Source organism: Ylistrum balloti, unplaced genomic scaffold (assembly GCF_031769215.1).
Source record: "Ylistrum balloti isolate Yb309-2 unplaced genomic scaffold, AGI_CSIRO_Ybal_v1 Utg369832, whole genome shotgun sequence".
Lineage (NCBI taxonomy): Eukaryota > Metazoa > Mollusca > Bivalvia > Pectinida > Pectinidae > Ylistrum > Ylistrum balloti.
The window spans coordinates 546,570-564,754 of record NW_026781994.1 but is presented as its reverse complement, the minus strand read 5'-3'; the positions used below and the strand labels follow the sequence as shown (position 1 = coordinate 564,754).

The 18,185-nt window shown below is 34.7% G+C and overlaps 1 protein-coding gene across 1 annotated transcript; it reads right to left on the bottom strand.

The window, feature by feature from the left end:
- Window positions 1-207: 207 nt before the first annotated feature.
- LOC132545224 (metalloproteinase inhibitor 2-like) lies at window positions 208-3,958 on the bottom strand. Its single transcript, XM_060208900.1, has 5 exons — window positions 3,841-3,958; window positions 3,451-3,557; window positions 2,236-2,338; window positions 686-840; window positions 208-372 (listed from the first exon to the last, which is right to left on the bottom strand). Exons 1-5 carry the CDS (start codon window positions 3,956-3,958, stop codon window positions 208-210), a joined length of 648 nt encoding a protein of 215 aa, XP_060064883.1.
- Between the last annotated feature and the right edge of the window lie 14,227 nt (window positions 3,959-18,185).

Below are 18,185 nucleotides of genomic sequence, written 5' to 3'. Positions count from 1 at the left end.
AACACGTACCTGAAAATGTTGTCCTACCTGAATTAATATATATCATTGTATGTCTAGATTTCAACTTCCAGGGTCCACAATTTCTAAATTAATTCACAGATTTAAAATCCCGAACTAAGAGTGAATATATAACATAAAGATGGGTGTTGACTTTAATAACGCTTGTTAATTAAACTTTTACATTCATATTTTCAATAATTCTCTTGTTTAATTTAAGCTTTTGAAGCATTTTTTCGCATCTTTCCTTTTCCTCCATCGGCAACGCTTTCCTGTGTATTGGCACTTGAGAGTTTGTGCATAACACGGTTTTGCATCAGTTAGGCACTGCCCAGCTGCCGGTTTACTGCAGTCATTATCTGGACACCTCTCAATCTGGTAAAATAAAGACAGATTGACTATTGAAGATTTTTGTATGTAGCGAAACAACGTCAGTAAACAAGTAATAAACTAAAAAGAGCAAATAAATTTCATTTGTTACAGAGTATAAAATTAGTGTAATGTAGAACCGGTCGAATATGTTTACTTCAAACTGTTCTGAAGAAGGAATGTATTTATTATGAATTAGTAGATGAAAATATAAGTAAAAATAAAATATAAAGTGAGATTATAGGGTTATATATCTTTGTTGGATAGTCATGCTGACTCTGATAAAATTATTTGTAACATAAAACTAAACATAACGTACTTTACAATTCTTGCAATTGTCTTTTCGTCCGAAATACGATTTTCGGCCTTTTGGACGAAGGAAAGATATCTGCTGTGGAGTAAGGTTGGAGCATTCCGTATTCCAGTCACATGAACTGATAGAATAAGGGATATCCCCGCTTACCGTTTTTCTCCCTGCAACAAATAAAGTAAAATAATAATGAGAAACAGCCAATATTCTGACCGAACTACAAATAATACTTAGGACAAAGAAAGGAAATATTTACTGTGATTGTTTTGGTTAAATATTTTGTAGCTTTAGAAATAATCTAAATAATTATAAACAACTGTTACTGTTGGGAACGTTTTAATTTACAATTTTGTTTTTTATTTAACTAAATGACACGCTTTGTGACAATCAGTTTAGTATAGTGAACAACGTCAACCCGTCAAGAATACTGCTATATGATATCACAAAAAAAAAACATTCTCCAAGAAAACTGCAATATAACATTATACACAACAGCCATCCACCTAGAAACTTCTTCATTACCACCTAGATGATGTCATTTTAGGAAACCTGCATATAGCATTAAAACCAATTTCAGTTGTTAGGAAACTCTATATGATAATTACAATGTCACTCACTTTCTGAGAGATATCTGAATACGTTTGAAAACGTTATCCTCTATCAACACAGAATATAAGTAATATTGCGTGTGAATTTCAATATAAAATTATTGTTAACAATAATTGGTAATAACCGAAATTCGTTAGAAGGCGATTGAGGAAAGTCAAAACTGATCGTAAAAAGTCCATATTTTGGAGATGCACGAGCCCCACAATTTAATAGTTTTGTTTAAAAGAACATCTATACACATTATAAACAACAGCTGCTTTTTGAGATTCATATATGTTCCGTTTCATTTGAGATGTTACATATCTGATTTGTCTATTAAATGATTTGTTGATTGTTTATTATGTCATTTACCCCGACAAGTTATGAAAAAAATACCAACATGTCAACATAATCATAATCCAAACTCAAATTCAATACATGTATGGCAAAATATGAATAAAAGAAAGATTTACTCGCGGACCAGGTGTATCGGAAGAGTAAACGTATTCTGGTTCATCGACGACACCGCCATGTAACCTTGATATGTCAAGATAAATAGTGTCGCTTTCTCAAATGCGAACAAGGTATACGACAACGGAACCAACAGGCAAAGAATCGTGAGCAAGGTAATTCTTATTATCACGTGTTTTCTTGTTGAAAATGATATAAATTACATTTGGAATAACCTTGTTGCATGTTTATGTTTTTTTTTTTTTTTTTTTGCGGAGGGATATCTTGTTACATATCTGAAAATATCAATTTTACTATGTTAAAAAAGAATGCGAAATTATAAGCACGACAAATTGCCGGCGCTATCAAAACACACTCTGGTTATCCCTTAATCATGAATATCTTCGGGTGCTTAACGTATATGTATTAATGTAAATTAAATCTAACTGATCTAAAATCCTCTATAACTGTATACTATAATTAACATTTGTCAACCGTGTAGTTGTATCTATATTACATGCCTGTTAATAACCATAGGGCCCCAGCGGTTATGCTCACACCACAAGCGGCACTGCTCGAGCCTGTCCTGACTTTGATAGTATCTCCGACTTTTATCCCTTCACCCTACAATGAATAGCATTGATAATGTCTTAATACAGCCAATAAATTGAATAGCATTGATAATGTCTTAATACAGCCAATAAATTATTTATTTTTTGACTGAAATAGACAGGACAAGTGGCAAAAAACACGAACGAAAAAATGAACATAAATAAGGCAAGTACACGTGTATATTTTCTCCAATAGATCCATTGTTATTGTGACAATAAGAAACGACAACTCTAGTAGAGATTGGTCTGATTATTTAACTTTACGCTTAGCAATAAGACGTCGCTATTATGCAATGGCAGCTTTATGAAGTATTCTACCAGTTTACAGTATCATCTGACAAAAATCACCTACAAACTGTTTTTCAATACTAAATTAGGGAAGGGTACACCGAAAGATTTGAAATGGAAAACCAACCTAATCGTTGCCTGATTTGCTGCAGCATATGTAGACATCTTCTAACATACAACTTCTCTAATCAAAGAGCAATCGCGATGGTTAATGTATTGAAAGTCACGAGGAAACAGTACATTTCAGGTTCAACAACTATTTACATGTTTAGATAACGTTTCAAATAACTTAGCCAAGTTCCCATCGTTGATATGATGTTAAAAATAACGCACATGTCGATGGTATGTTTGAAACAATCGCATATGTTTTGAACAGTCAAAATACATGAAATGGTAAGTGGAAATGTTCCCATAAACCCACCAATAATGTATAATTGTGTACATATATAATGACATGTTGTTTTATTTACGACGCGAAATCTAGCGGTGAGTACGAAAAAAAGTACAGCAGGCATTTCTCTAATTGGTCAAAACTACAAAAGTGTTTTTATTTTCACTAGAAAAGGTATATCATCAATTATCATTACTAATGATGTTATCAGGTTTCGTATTTTATCACTAAACGTTTATCACATTGATTAATTCCTAAATTTCACTAGCAAGAATTTTATTAAACATATTTTGTAGTCAGAAATATGCGTAATTTCTATTGGAGTTAATGTCCACTACTGAAGTACTGACACAATTTACTGGAGCCACCTAATAAGAATATGTCTGTAGGTGAATTGAATCATATCCATATGGATACATGGAAAAGGAATAAATCTGACGTCGTACCTTGATGACATATTTAACCAATATATCGTAAACAACATCACCGCCAAAAGGTGGGATGCTGCCAGGAATCGGGACGCCTTTTGATCCGACTTGAATTCCTTTGATAACTTAAACAAACAAATGAAAAACAGTGGTCAAAATTTGCAAAATAAATACTGGACATCAAACAAATAGTTATGATAGATATACTGAACTAATATAATAGGAAAAAAACACAGAATAACAAAAGTACTGAACTTTTTACGAATATCTACCTTTAATATTTGTTACAATCAAAGAAATTCTACGTATCATATATTGCGGTAGGGCTTTACTCTCTTTATACAGATGTGCTTTGTGTTTTTGAGAGTTCGTTTAAAGGACAAAATGTTGATCTTTATTTTTACGTACCGAAATCAGATTCGCAGACAACTTGTTGTGGATGTCTGAAGACGCAGGAACAGCCATTGCTCGCTGGCATGAAAGACAGCAATAAACCGGCCACTAAAAAGATGGCGACACCCAACATTCTCGACTGCTGCAAAAAGTTTTAAAATATCAAACATGACACATAAAGACTATGAATCACCTTTAAGGCTGAGGTGAACTTGATAATAACACTTACATAGAAGTTATTTATCATGGATTTATATAACGTTAACACTATTCCTTGTTTTTCCAGAATTTTAGCAGCTAACATATTGCTGTTGGCATTCGTCGTCAGACTCAAGGGCTTTGGAAGCTTTGCCTGGAGTTAGCCTGTGTTCTTACACTGACTGTTGTGGATGTATAGCCCAATCCTTGAGTAGCATGATCTGCCGCAGGTGATCTCTTCAGATGGAGCAGCAGTGGACACTGACTGTATTTTTACTGCCTTCTCAGCTGTCGGTCTTCCAACTTAGTTTTTCTCTTCAGCTCGGCTTTATTGACGCTGGAAATCACGTTGCTTCCCAGTTGTCTACTTCGGAAACTGCTGCTTTTGTGGTGCCTGCTCTCAGGGCGCTCATTTTATCACGAAATGCAGGCTGTATAACAGGTCTTATTCCCAGACAATTCGGCAAACAAAACTTCTGGGATTCGGACATCATCTATGCGACAGACATTACTGAATCACCGCAGGCGTCACTGGGTGAGAATGGTGAACATAGTTACATTCTGGGCCAGGACATCATTGTTGATGGTGCGGTCCTGAAAGGTAATGCCGAAGAGTCTTCTAAGGAAGGCGTTCAAGCAGCGTTATTGTCGAAAGTTCATTTATTTATTTAGCTGTCGTAGAGTAAGATACACCACATAAAAGGTTGGTACAACTTAGTATTGGTTTTCTTAGGACAGATGTTGAATTCAGTACAAGCATTTGCGAGTGGTTGATGAGACGATGAAGGGCTTCCTCTGTGTGTGCAGCGAGTACGGTGTCATCCTCAAATAGCAACTCCCATAGAAGGACTTTGTGCACCTTTGATTTTTCTAAGCGCGAGCAAGGTTCAACACCCTGCCATAGTGTAGAGAAGATGTTGTCCTCAGGCTGTTGGAAGTCGTCTTACATATGTAAGAGAATAACGACATATCCTGCATAACCAGCTACTTCAGGTTTAAGTATTCTCGCGATATTTAAAGATATGTGATCGGAATTCCTGATATTAGACCTGTGTTGACATTAACCAGCCTAATTATCTGCTGCAGGGTTACGTCGTTTATGGAAATAGAGCTATTTCAGCGTTTAGCATCCCTTGTATAGAACAGGTCATGTGACTCCAAACTCCCGCGTCGGCAGAATTAAGGGTTCAAGCGGTAGAAATAGTTATGTTATTGCATCTCAAGGTGTCATCACAACATACAAAATCAAAATACAAAATACTTCCGATTAGTAAAGACCGATTTTGTTATTTTTTCGAATGAAACACAGCATTGTATTGCTACAATCAACATCAAACATGACTAGTCTATACACATACATTATATCGTAAATGTTCAATATGCAATCGTTTATATGCGAAACCTATCTGGATATCTTTAAGAGGTAGGATTTGTTAAAGCTATAATCTACCTTTAACAGAGTTTGTAAATGCGTATATATTATTTGTTACATTTAAGTTTTTATTCAGATTAAAAAAAATATTGGTTTTCCGTCCCAATTACGTTTTATATAAAACATTCGTATTGCTTAATCTTCAAAAACATGCTTCTTCAGAAAAACACGCATACCTTAGAAACAAAAAAATCTTGTGTTATACTTACTCTGGTTTTGTATATACCAAGTCGAGAAATCCTTAAGTGATTATAGAGTTGAACGTAACCTGATTCGTTTTATATGTACATCATGTAACGGTATAGTCACGTGGTGTATATTGTATCATAATCGGATTTGGAATATGTTAAGATATGTTAAAGATAATGTTTACTTCTGAGGGAAGGGGAGGGGTTGATGTCACGGGAGATGGATTGGTCCTATCATCAGTGCAATAATGTTGAATAGTTGAATTGCTTAAAAATATGTTTTGAAATAGTATACGGGCATACAGCTATCCTGAGAGTGGATTACGCTAACAAACTTATTTTATGACTGCGCCTTCAAACATTCACCTGCAAATATTAGGTGTTTTGGAAAACCCTGTTTTAATCTTCGAGAGTTACATCCCTTCGTTTCACTCATTAAGTGTGAGATTTCAATGACTACATGATTACCTTAATCAAACAAATGACCAGTGTGAAAGGTATTAGTGTATGAGCTGGTAAGGAGTCGACCGACTTGTATTCTAATTGATATACACCATTATAGAACATACTGTGACAAGATGGTAAAAAGATTATATGAAAAGTACACAAGATAGTAACAATACTTTGTAGCTGACCCGGCTATGTTTTGTTTACTACGTGGTTGTAAATGTATGAGAGACAGGGAGACCACAAAAACAGATAGGTATTTGAATTTAACCAAGTGAGACAAGTTGTTACATGTGATTACCAACTCTAAAATACAGTTTACAGATCTACAAACTTATGGTTTGAATAATGACATCGTTCACACAAAATCCAAGTAGATATTGTTCATTGAAGCTACAGAACAGGCGTGTCAGAACATGAGTTAAACCGAGGCTGATCGATGAGATCAATTGCAACAGATGTCTTAAATCCTTTAAATTACAAGTAAACAATATATCAAAGAATGAACGCTTTGCACTTGAACAATTTATCAAAGAATATCTATCACGATTTCACCAGCAGACACAGAGAAACAGCCAAAGCCGACATGGACGCTCGTCAATATAAGAAAGAAGCGGTGACCATGCTAGAAAACAACAAAACATATGGAAATATCAAGAACAATTCTACCAAAGCTTTAACATTCCTGTTATCTATTTTATATAAACTAAAGCCAGAAAAGGAGATCACTGAATCACGATATACATATCTGTATATTCCAAGAATGTAATGTACAATCAACATCAAGAAGGCAACCCTTTACGGCCCATAGTGGGTTTTACTGGTTCCAATGGTTATAATATCTCAGGTCACTAGTAGACATTCTAGGATCCATCATAACACCATATAAAACACTCGAAAAGTCCTTGCAGAACGTATATCTAAGGTCTCCAAAACAAGTCAGGAATTCATTTCACACGATGTAGCGTCCCTTTTCACCAACATAACCTCTAACAAAGCATTTGGTATCATTTGTTGCCTCCTAAAGACATCTAGAATTTGTGATTTCAACATCACGTTTTGTGTTCCTAGATACCATCTATAAGCAATGATCTGCCAAAGCCATAGGCAGTCCAATGTATCCGATTTTGGCCAACTTACTCCTGAAGGTTATAGCAACAGCCTTTGTAGAATGCAAGATAACATATTGGAAATAGTCAAAAAAGTGTCACAGAAGGACATGACTGCGCATATCAGTACCCTAGATACTACAAACATTAAATTCACTTGTAAATCGGCACTATGCGATTCTTTGACACCATTCTGGCAAAGAAAACTGACGGTACTTTAAAAACATGGGTTTGTAAGAAAAGACATACACATTTCAATACCTTAACTTTCAAATTACACCAGAAGTTGGCCTGGTCTTGACAAGTCGTGGCAGGCCAGTATTAAACAGGAACGAGAAGGGGCACAGACTCTCGCACATCTATCACCAAGTGTTAAACGAGGTGTAGCCGAATCGACTATAGAACATTGTAACCATCTTCTTTTACTATCTTGTCAGAGGAGAAAAAGTCGTTCTTCACCATCTCGTATACTAACTAGCCATTTGTCTGATGAAGGTGTCGGTGTAGTCATTGAAAGTGCGAGAACCAGAACAGGGCCGGTTATATCAACCGTGATGATCAAGATTTTTGCCTTATTTTTGTATCCTTATGATGCACAAATCGTTTACTAATCTATTATTATCAAAACATATTAAATGTCATTGTAAAGGCTGGTCATGAGTTCGACTACTAATTTACAGAAACTATAGCTGTAGTTACATAGCCTAATATACTAACAAAAACTACAATAAAAAATGAAACCATGTAAAATAAGAATTGATCATAATGCCATCAGGGCTAACAAGTGATGCATGTAACACCTATTGGGGCACTAACATGTGACGTGTCGCGCTACAGTTGACTTCATACCACTATGAACGTTACAAAATGCTATTAAGCACTCGCTGTTCTTAAGCAGACAGTGTAGTACTATGATACAGTTTTGAAATCTTTAGGGATTTTATGTTAATTAATCCGCTCTTCGTGTTTTCTTTTTCTACAATTGAGTGGAGCCTTCATTTCAATTTCAGTTGTTCTCGGTTTCTAGTTCGTCATGAATATCCAGTTTCCGTAAATTCTTTTAGCCTGATCAACATCCTGAAAGGTAATATTATTGTTTTCACTTGTCAAATATTTCAATTAATTCTGAAACTATTGGTTTTGTTCAATTTGTTTAATGGGTTTATTGTCCCTTGAACATACATGGTCATTTTGAGGCGGAGTCTCTTTTTAGAAACTTCAGTACAAAGGAAAGATTCACTCGGAGACCATAAAAGAAGTTAGAGAGCAAATTAAGCCATTAATGTGTGCACATTGTACCAAACAACATTTTGATACCATATATCACACTTTGTTAGGAGAAACGTTTGTTTTATGTTGAAAAATGCAGCCGAAATTCATTTAAAAAGCCATTACTTTTGAGAAAAGTACTGTTTTGTACACTTCAAATTTCATACTTCCGAAACCGGTCTATTTTTCATACTTGCTTTACAGTTGGCCACAGATGATTTCTTTCAAAAGGAAGTTTCTTGGAAAAATTAAGAAAAACTGATATATTTGTCATTTTACATATTTGCTTAAAAAACCAAGAAATATTGATTTCTTTTTTCTTTTTTTTTTTTAATAGTGAAAGCTTAATAATCAAAAGTCTGTAGGTCTTGCTATTTGACAAGGTGGTTGTGCATGTCAATTTGTATAAGTTTGGTTAACATTGCTGAACTTGACCTTTGTTCAAGATCACACAAATGAAATTTGTTAAAATAAAGTTATTTTGTGCAAGTTTCACAATTTGAAGATTTAGTTAGCAGCTTTATACAAATCTTTTGATGAAAGTCAATAAAGTAACGTTATTAGATAGATTATGTATAGTAATAGTGACAGGTTTTGCCATAGGCAGCTCCATTCCATACTTTATGGCACTTTGAGAAGCTAATAAGAGATAGAACAGTTGCAGTTTGCAGCACATTATATTGCGTTTTAGTATAGCAGAACTGCTCAAGTGATTGCCTGTTTGAACTTGAGTGTTGCATGGACTGGGTTAGTTTAATCTTGATGCTGAACATGTGGACACATTCCAAAGGTTAATGTTTCTAAACATTCCATATCCAGTACTGGAAACTCTTTTGAAAAAGTTTCACCCAGTTGGCCTTGTTGCGCCTAGAAAGGTCAGGTTCATCTGCTAACCTTGAGGCCAAGGTGTTGGGCAGCGCCAAACGGGATAGCATTCGCTCAGCAAGGCAACGGTCCCTCAAGTACCTCTCTGTTGTGGACATATAAATTGGACCACGTACAGCATTCATGGAAGCAATTGCTACTTTAACCAGTTCCTCTATGACACTAAGGAAGTAGTTGGAGCTGAGTTGTTCTCTGAACAGTTTCCACTGTTTCAGTCGACCATGGTAGCTCTCCACAATCCATTTTGGCTTAGTACACTGGCGGTTCTCGTTAGCAGTAAGTGTGTCATGTTGTGTCTGACCTGACAGAAGACAGGATGGCATGTACACAGAAAACCCTGAACCTCGCAGCATCTCAACACATCCCTTAACCCCCGGTCAACAATCACATTGTCATCTTCACTGAGCCACAAAGTCAGGTTCTCAACTGTTCCAAGAATTTTTGTCAAGATAATTGCATCATTTTCATTTCCATAAAAAGGCCATCTGGAAAGACAATACTCATGAATTTAACATAGTTGCGCTTCTTTTGCCCACAGTATGAGGATCTTTGAAGGGGGTGACATAAATATAGGTACCATCAGGGATTACAGTTACTTTGTCCCCGTAGAAACATCTTGTAAAGGCAGTGTTGTGGCACTGAGCTTCTTCGCGGGTAATGTGTTTTGGACCAAGGAAACGGGGCACAATAGTCTTGCTCAAAGCTTTTTTAAGAAACTATGAAATGTGGGAGACACATACTGTTTTTGTCAGACCACACAAGACGCCAAGTTGAGACCATGAAAAATTGGTCTTCAGTTTAAACCAGAAAAGAAACAAAGCATGGAATGTAGAGGAACACGATCCTCTATGGATGTGTGAGGAGCAAATGCTATGAATTTGCTGCATTTGTTCAAGTGTGTAACCAGTCCATGCTTTGATTTCTTCATTTCTGAGATGGTCTACATATATGCCTGTGTTGGTTGGAGTACCAGCAGAAAGGAAATGGCTTAGTTACAGAAGGTAATTGATAACCTGATTAGCTCTTTGAATTTAATACAGAATGTCTGACATAAGTGTAACTTTGTCTATGTAAATGTCTATAGATACTTAGCAAAAATGGTATGAATACTTTATAGAAATACCTTTTTATGTTTCAGGAAATTAACATACTTGCACATTCAGGTGTCAGACAAGGTAATTATTTCTGGCCTCATATTTAATGATACACAAAGAAAAGTGTAATGACGATATGATGTTATCAGTAATACTGATTATTTTATCATTATGAAGTTTTTATAATACAAACTAAACTGTCAGTTGTTCTTTAGAGCATAGATTTCTAGTGCAGAAAACACCATGTTAAGCTATACCTACTGAATTTAATTTTAAAACAAATACACAATACTTAATGTGCTTTGGTACTACACAAAACTGGAAAATATAGCAGTATTTGGCACAAAAAGCAACGAAAATTAAATCTTCATGATTATGGCAAATTATGCAATAAGCATGATTAAATTACTAAAAAAATATATTTTACCGGTTTTGAAATAACTTAAAATTTATTCAATAGACAGCATATATACAATAAAAGTTTGTAAAGAAGTATGAAATATAGACTGAGATTGCAATCAAGCAAAATGAATTTGAATTATTTATTTTGTAAGAATTTTGCATTTTTTAAATCAAAGTTATTATTATGCTTACATTTTTATGCCAATATAACATATGTGGTATCAAAATAACTGATATTATATGTACTTCAGGCTTGTAAATAAGGTATATAAATATTTTCATTTAAAATTCTCATGTAGCAAGTATTTGTCATTATGTTAGGGTACCTTTGTCACTCAACCCGGTGTTATACAAGGAGGTCCAGTATGACTATAAGTAATTATGATGACTAATCACTTAAGCGGTGGTAGGTTATTTTCATGTATCTACATATGGCGAAAAAACAATAAAAATCTATGTGGGGGGCCAAATGTTGACCCCACCTTTATTTCTGACTTGTATAAGTAGATTTTAAAACATATGTTGCCCGGTACACAAATGTGTTCTATGGTGATATTTCACGATGTGGCTAGTCAATCGATAGCTTTAGATCTGACATAACTATTTAATATAATTCTAGACTGTTCTTCACTCTTATTTCATGGGGTGAACATTTTTAACATAAAGTTTGTGGAGTTCAATAAAATTACTATACGATAGGGGATGTTGTAGGAAAGAAAACTATATGCACAAATGTCTTGAAAATGATGGTGTTGTTAAAGATATCATTCGGTTATCCTCGACTAATTCCGGTACTTAAAAAAGGATCACTATAACTCGATCCAATACAAAATGCAGGATTGTCGTAAACCTATAAAGCTAATGTGATAAGATCTTAAACGTATGACTTCTTTTCACTGTTTTCGTGGAAATCTTTATTCTTACTCTTATTTCATGGGGTTTTAACATAAAGTTTGTTGAGTTCAATAAGTTTACTATCCGATAGAGGATGTTGCAGGAAAGAAAAACTATATGTACAAATATACACAACCATTACATTGGGGAATACAAACTAATTCGTCCTGTTCTTTCAGTCAACATTGCTATATTTCTAAAAAGAACTAAAGTTTCAAAAGTTTTTTTTATGAATTATTAAATAATATAAACACTCTAGTTGCTGAAGGCAAAGAAAAGTGGGAGAGACCTTTGATTTTAACGAGGATGACTGGAAGAGTATATATGCAATGCCTTTTCTAATTACTAAAAACTCCAAACTTTAGTGGTTACAGTTTAGAGTATCTCAGCATATTCTAACTACCAATTCCTTTCTTTTTAACGTAAAACTTGTAGATAGTCCTCTCTGTAATCTTTGTAACTCAGAAAGAGAAACCATTGAACATTTGTGTTGTGAATGTGATCAAACTCATAATCTTTTTCAAAGTTTAGAATTGTTATTAGAAGCTCTTTTCATTCCGTTTACTTTAAACAAACACATCCTACTTTTTGGCAAGATCAATACTAAAACCTGTGCGTTATTTAAAATTGACAATCAAATCATTTTACTAATTAAACGATATATTTATAGAACTAGATGCCTACACAAGTCACTGAATATCAATGCTCTGATTTTTACTATATTTGACAATTATAAAGTTCAAAAGTACATTTCTAACAGTAAAGGGGAAATAGCTAAAGAGAAATTTGTATATGGTTGGAAGAAGTGGGAAAAATTAATGCAAATGTTACATTGACAAATGTATTACCTACATGTATTGTATTGTTCTTGTCAAAAGGTTAGGTAAACTTCAGTTTCTGTCTCCAGTCCTTGACAAATGCCCTTTTGTGCAGTATATATATACAATAGCATATATAATTTTTCATGTATCAAATATCCACAACTACCCAGTATCGTGTAGCTTCAGGAACACAAATTTTACTTATTAATCTTTATCTCCATTTCTATGTCACTTCCTCTCTCGCTTTCTCTCTTTCTCTCTCTCTCAGGCTGTGTTTTTGTAGATGTGCATGTCTATATGTCTGTTATGAACGTAAATGTGTATGGATGTGTGGATGGGCAGATATGTAAGTGATTGCATGTATGTGTGATAATGATGAAATAGATGATGATAGGAATGATGCAGGTGATGATGGTGATGATGATCATCATTATTGTCATCATGATAGGATTGGACGCAGGCGATGATATGAATGATGATGATGATGATGATGATGATGATAATGATGATACGGATGATGATACATGTAAGGACGATATGGATGATGATGATGATGATGATGATGATGATGATGATGATGATGATGGTGGTGGTGGTGGTGGTGGTGGTGATAAAAAATCATTACATGTGTGTATGCATGAATGTATGAAAATGTACGCATGGATGAGAATGTATTCCATGTTATTATGTATTATGTAAAATATCTTGTAAAAATAGTATAAACATAAAGAAAGTAGATTTTAAAACATATGTTGCCCGGTACACAGATGTGTTCTATGGTGATATTTCACGATGTGGTTAGTCAATCGATAGCTTTAGATCTGACATAACTATTTAATATAATTCTGGACTGTTCATCACTCTTATTTCATGGGGTGAACATTTTTAACATAAAGTTTGTGGAGTTCAATCAAATTACTATACGATAGGGGATGTTGCAGGAAAGAAAACTATATGCACAAATGTGTTGAAAATGATGGTGTTGTTAAAGATATCATTCGGTTATCCTCGACTAATTCCGGTACTTAAAAAAGGCTCACTATAACTAGATCCAATACAAAATGCAGGATTGTCGTAAACCTATAAAGCTAATGTGATAAGATCTAAAACGTATGACTTGTTTTAACTGTTTTCGTGAAAATCTTTCAAACTGAAAAAAACGAGGTAGAGTGCCTCTCTAGTGCGGTGACCTCGATATCTAATGTGTCTGTTTTCTCCTGACAGTCCATTACCATTCCTGATAAAATTGATCACATAACCCGCTACTTGTCCGGTCTGTTTTCCATAGTTTGTTCTGACGACGAGCAGACAGTCTCGTGTGGACGATTATTTCAAAGTCCATCCATTCCTATTGAGGGTTATACTTACATCTAAACATAGATAAAATATAGATATTCAGGATGTAGGTTTATGTAACATTCTTCGAAATTCAAACATGCGTGTAACTTTGATATCATATATCACTATATAAATTTGATGACTACTCGGGCGTCTGAAACTGAGGCCAAAACTTTATTTATGGAAGCACATATTGCAATAAAAAGGATTACTAAGGACACTTACTAGAAATTTCAGAAACCCTAAACAATTCCAACATATCGTAAACATTTCTGATATGTCAGGTGATACAAGACGGTACCATGTCATCCATTTCATACTACATATAAACAAATGAATATTGACAGATATCATAAACAAAACTTACCTAATGCTGTTCATTTCTTAACCTATTTCTTTTTAAACTGGATGTGTCTGAGCGATACGAATGCCCAAGCCAACAACAAATGAGAAATATTTTGGTCAAACCGTTTATTTTTTATATTAGTTGAACTTTAATATGACAATACAGTATCTAATTCAAGATACAGATGACAGTGTAGTATCTTAATTAAGACACGGGTGACCGTGTAGTATCTAAATTAAGATGAAAGTGACCGTGTAATATCTTAATTAAGATGAAAGTGACCGTGTAGTATCTAAATTAAGATGCGGGTGACCATGTAGTATCTCAATTAAGATGCAAGTGAAAGTGAAGTATCTTAATTAAATGAAAGTGACCGTGTAGTATCTCAATTCAGATGAAAGTGACCGTGTAGTATCTAAATTAAGATGCAGATGGCCGTGTAGTATCTAAATTAAGATACGGGTGACCGTGTAGTATATAAATTAAGATGCAGGTGACCGTGTAGTATCTTAATTAAGATGTGGATGATCGTGAAGTATCTTAATTAAGATGCAGATGGCCGTGTAGTATCTTAATTAAGATGCAGATGACCGTGTAGTATCTAAATTAAGATGCAGATGACCGTGTAATATCTTAATTAAGATGCAGATGACCATGCAGTATCTTAATTCACATGAAAGTGACCGTGTAGTATCTCAATTCAGATGAAAGTGACCGTGTAGTATCTAAATTAAGATGCAGATGGCCGTGTAGTATCTAAATTAAGATGCGGGTGACCATGTAGTATCTTAATTAAGATACGGATGACCGTGTAGTATCTAAATTAAGATGAAAGTGACCGTGTAATATCAGAATTAAGATGAAAGTGACCGTGTAGTATCTAAATTAAGATGCGGGTGACCATGTAGTATCTCAATTCACATGAAAGTGACCGTGTAGTATCTCAACTCAGATGAAAGTGACCGTGTAGTATCTAAATTAAGATGCAGATGACCGTGTAGTATCTAAATTAAGATACGGGTGACCGTGTAGTATCTTAATTAAGATGCAGATGACCGTGTAATATCTTAATTAAGATGCAGATGACCGTGTAGTATCTAAATTAAGATGCAGATGACCATGTAGTATCTTAATTAAGATACAGATGACCGTGTAGTATCTTAATTAAGATGCAGATGACCGTGTAGTATCTTAATTAAGATACAGATGACCGTGTGGTATCTTAATTAAGATACAGATGACCGTGTAGTATCTAAATTAAGATACAGATGACCGTGTAATATCTTAATCAAGATGCAGATGACCGTGTAGTATCTAAATTAAGATACGGGTGACCATGTAGTATCTTAATTAAGATGCAGATGACCGTGTAGTATCTTAATTAAGATGCAGATGACCGTGTAGTATCTTAATTAAGATGCAGATGACCGTGTAGTATCTTAATTAAGATGCAGATGACCGTGTAATATCTTAATTAAGATGCAGATGACCATGCAGTATCTTAATTCACATGAAAGTGACCGTGTAGTATCTCAATTCAGATGAAAGTGACCGTGTAGTATCTAAATTAAGATGCAGATGACCATGTAGTATCTTAATTAAGATGCAGATGACCATGTAGTATCTTAATCAAGATACAGATGGCCGTGTAGTATCTTAATCAAGATACAGATGGCCGTGTAGTATCTTAATTAAGATGCAGATGACCATGTAGTATCTAAATTAAGATGCAGATGACCGTGTAGTATCTTAATTAAGATGAAAGTGACCGTGTAATATCTTAATTAAGATACAGATGACCGTGTAGTATCTAAATTAAGATGCAGGTGGCCGTGTAGTATCTTAATTAAGATGAAAGTGACCGTGTAATATCTTAATTAAGATGAAAGTGACCGTGTAGTATCTCAATTCAGATGAAAGTGACCGTGTAGTATCTAAATTAAGATGCAGATGACCGTGTAATATCTTAATTAAGTTGCGGGTGACAGTTAAGTTTCTTAATATCTTAACAGGTTCTGTCGTTTATTTAACTTTAAATCGATTGCTGTAAATTGAATTCTGACGATTTGATGTATGATCTATGGGCCTCTTAGTATGAATGTCAAAGTAATGTAATTCAGAGTATCTATTCGCGTGGGTTTTTTTTTGTAAGTGTACGTTAAATGTCGTACGATAGATAACCTGTATTACACTTATAGATGACGCCTGTAGTACTTGTTTCACATTTTCTACGAATTATGTATAATCGGTACAAAAGTTCAATTTTGAATGAAACGATGATTACTTGTTAGTCATATTTCATTCAATGAAAAATAAACAAGTTCATTGTAACATTTTACTACCTTGCGATGATAAAAAGTGAAAAGGTAATAAGTAAGCCTGCTTTTTTCGATATTCCAATCACCAGCAAATTAAAATCTAATCCATCCAGTCCACGTCTCAAACCAGCCATTATGAGTGTTTCGTTGATTTGGATTGACTCCTAAATGCTACATTCCATTTCCGCACAGTTTGGCCATACTGTATAAGCATGTTCTGATATAAATCGAAGGTAGTATATATTAACTCAAGTGACTTTCTGTCAATTTCGTATTTAAACATCCTGAGTATTTTCAGTTGTATGCTTTGTTATAGATATGGTTTACCATATGGCGAGACCAATTAGCATGACTGCAAGAAAAAGGAACCAATGTCCCTATGACTATTGGCATTTCACATGACTAAGTTGTGAAAATGCAATCATTATAGGATGTAACTTACTGTGTTTTGATTTGTTTGTGTGTTTGTTTGTTTTGGTTTTGTGTTTATACTTTCCCGTCAGGATCATTTTAAGGTGAAGCCTTTTAGCAGCTATTTGATATTTTGAAGAAAAAAAACAGCATAAGGAATGCCTGTCGAATGCTTTCAAAGCGATTCAGTAAGGGATTAATTTCCTCTACGTATAGAACATGCACTTGCAGTACAAAAACATTTTGTGTATATTTTCAAAATAGGAAAGACACTTATTCCTTTATAATATAAAATTGCAATCAAGTGAATTTATTAGGCTTTACCAACATATTTCTAACAAATAACGTATTTTTTATATGACAATTCAAATAGCCCGCACTGGTCATGCGAGAAATCGGATGACCAGTAAAAGTTTTATTACGAGTTAGTTCCCCTTACACAGTCATATGACACGTCACATGTTCATAGCATATCAAAATGGCGACAGACGTTCTATTTACTGTGCCCCTGGCTCTGTTTCTATTGTCAATGTTTCTGCCCGGGGCAGAGGCATTTGATGCAGGTGATGCGATAGCCCTGGTCTTAGGGCTTGTTATTGGAATCCTGGGGATATGTGCATGTCTGGGCTACTACGCCAGGAGACGATCGTCGTAATGTTTCGTAAACCGGAAGAAAGATGTGTGTATTGATATTGTGTGGAGAATATTCGTCATGTATCATCGGGAGAACGAGACATCTAATGGCGTTGTGAACATTATTTATAATACAAAATCATAATTATGAAGACAGACAAGATGATGATTCCTGTTTCTGTGTCAAGCTGTCAAGTGATTTTTGGGACATACTATCACATGACACGGTGAAGCTGTTCAGTGAACCCAGGTACACTGTACACCTACCAACAGTTAATACTCAACCTCACAAGTGATTATATATGGAGAACGTTGAATTTCCATCGTAGATGTATCGTGTACTAAAATCCGTGTGATTTATAATTATAAAAGGACATGATTTAGAAGATGCCATTATGTTACCCAAGTACTGTTACAGATTCTAGGATAAAATTAACTTAAGCAGCAGAGTGAATAGTGATATTAACCATATCTCTCCCGTTTCTTTATCGTCAGAAACTTTTACAGTAATTTGTATGTCACTGTTGTAATACATTCCATCCATACCAGTTTTCTATCGATGTCGTAATCCAGGG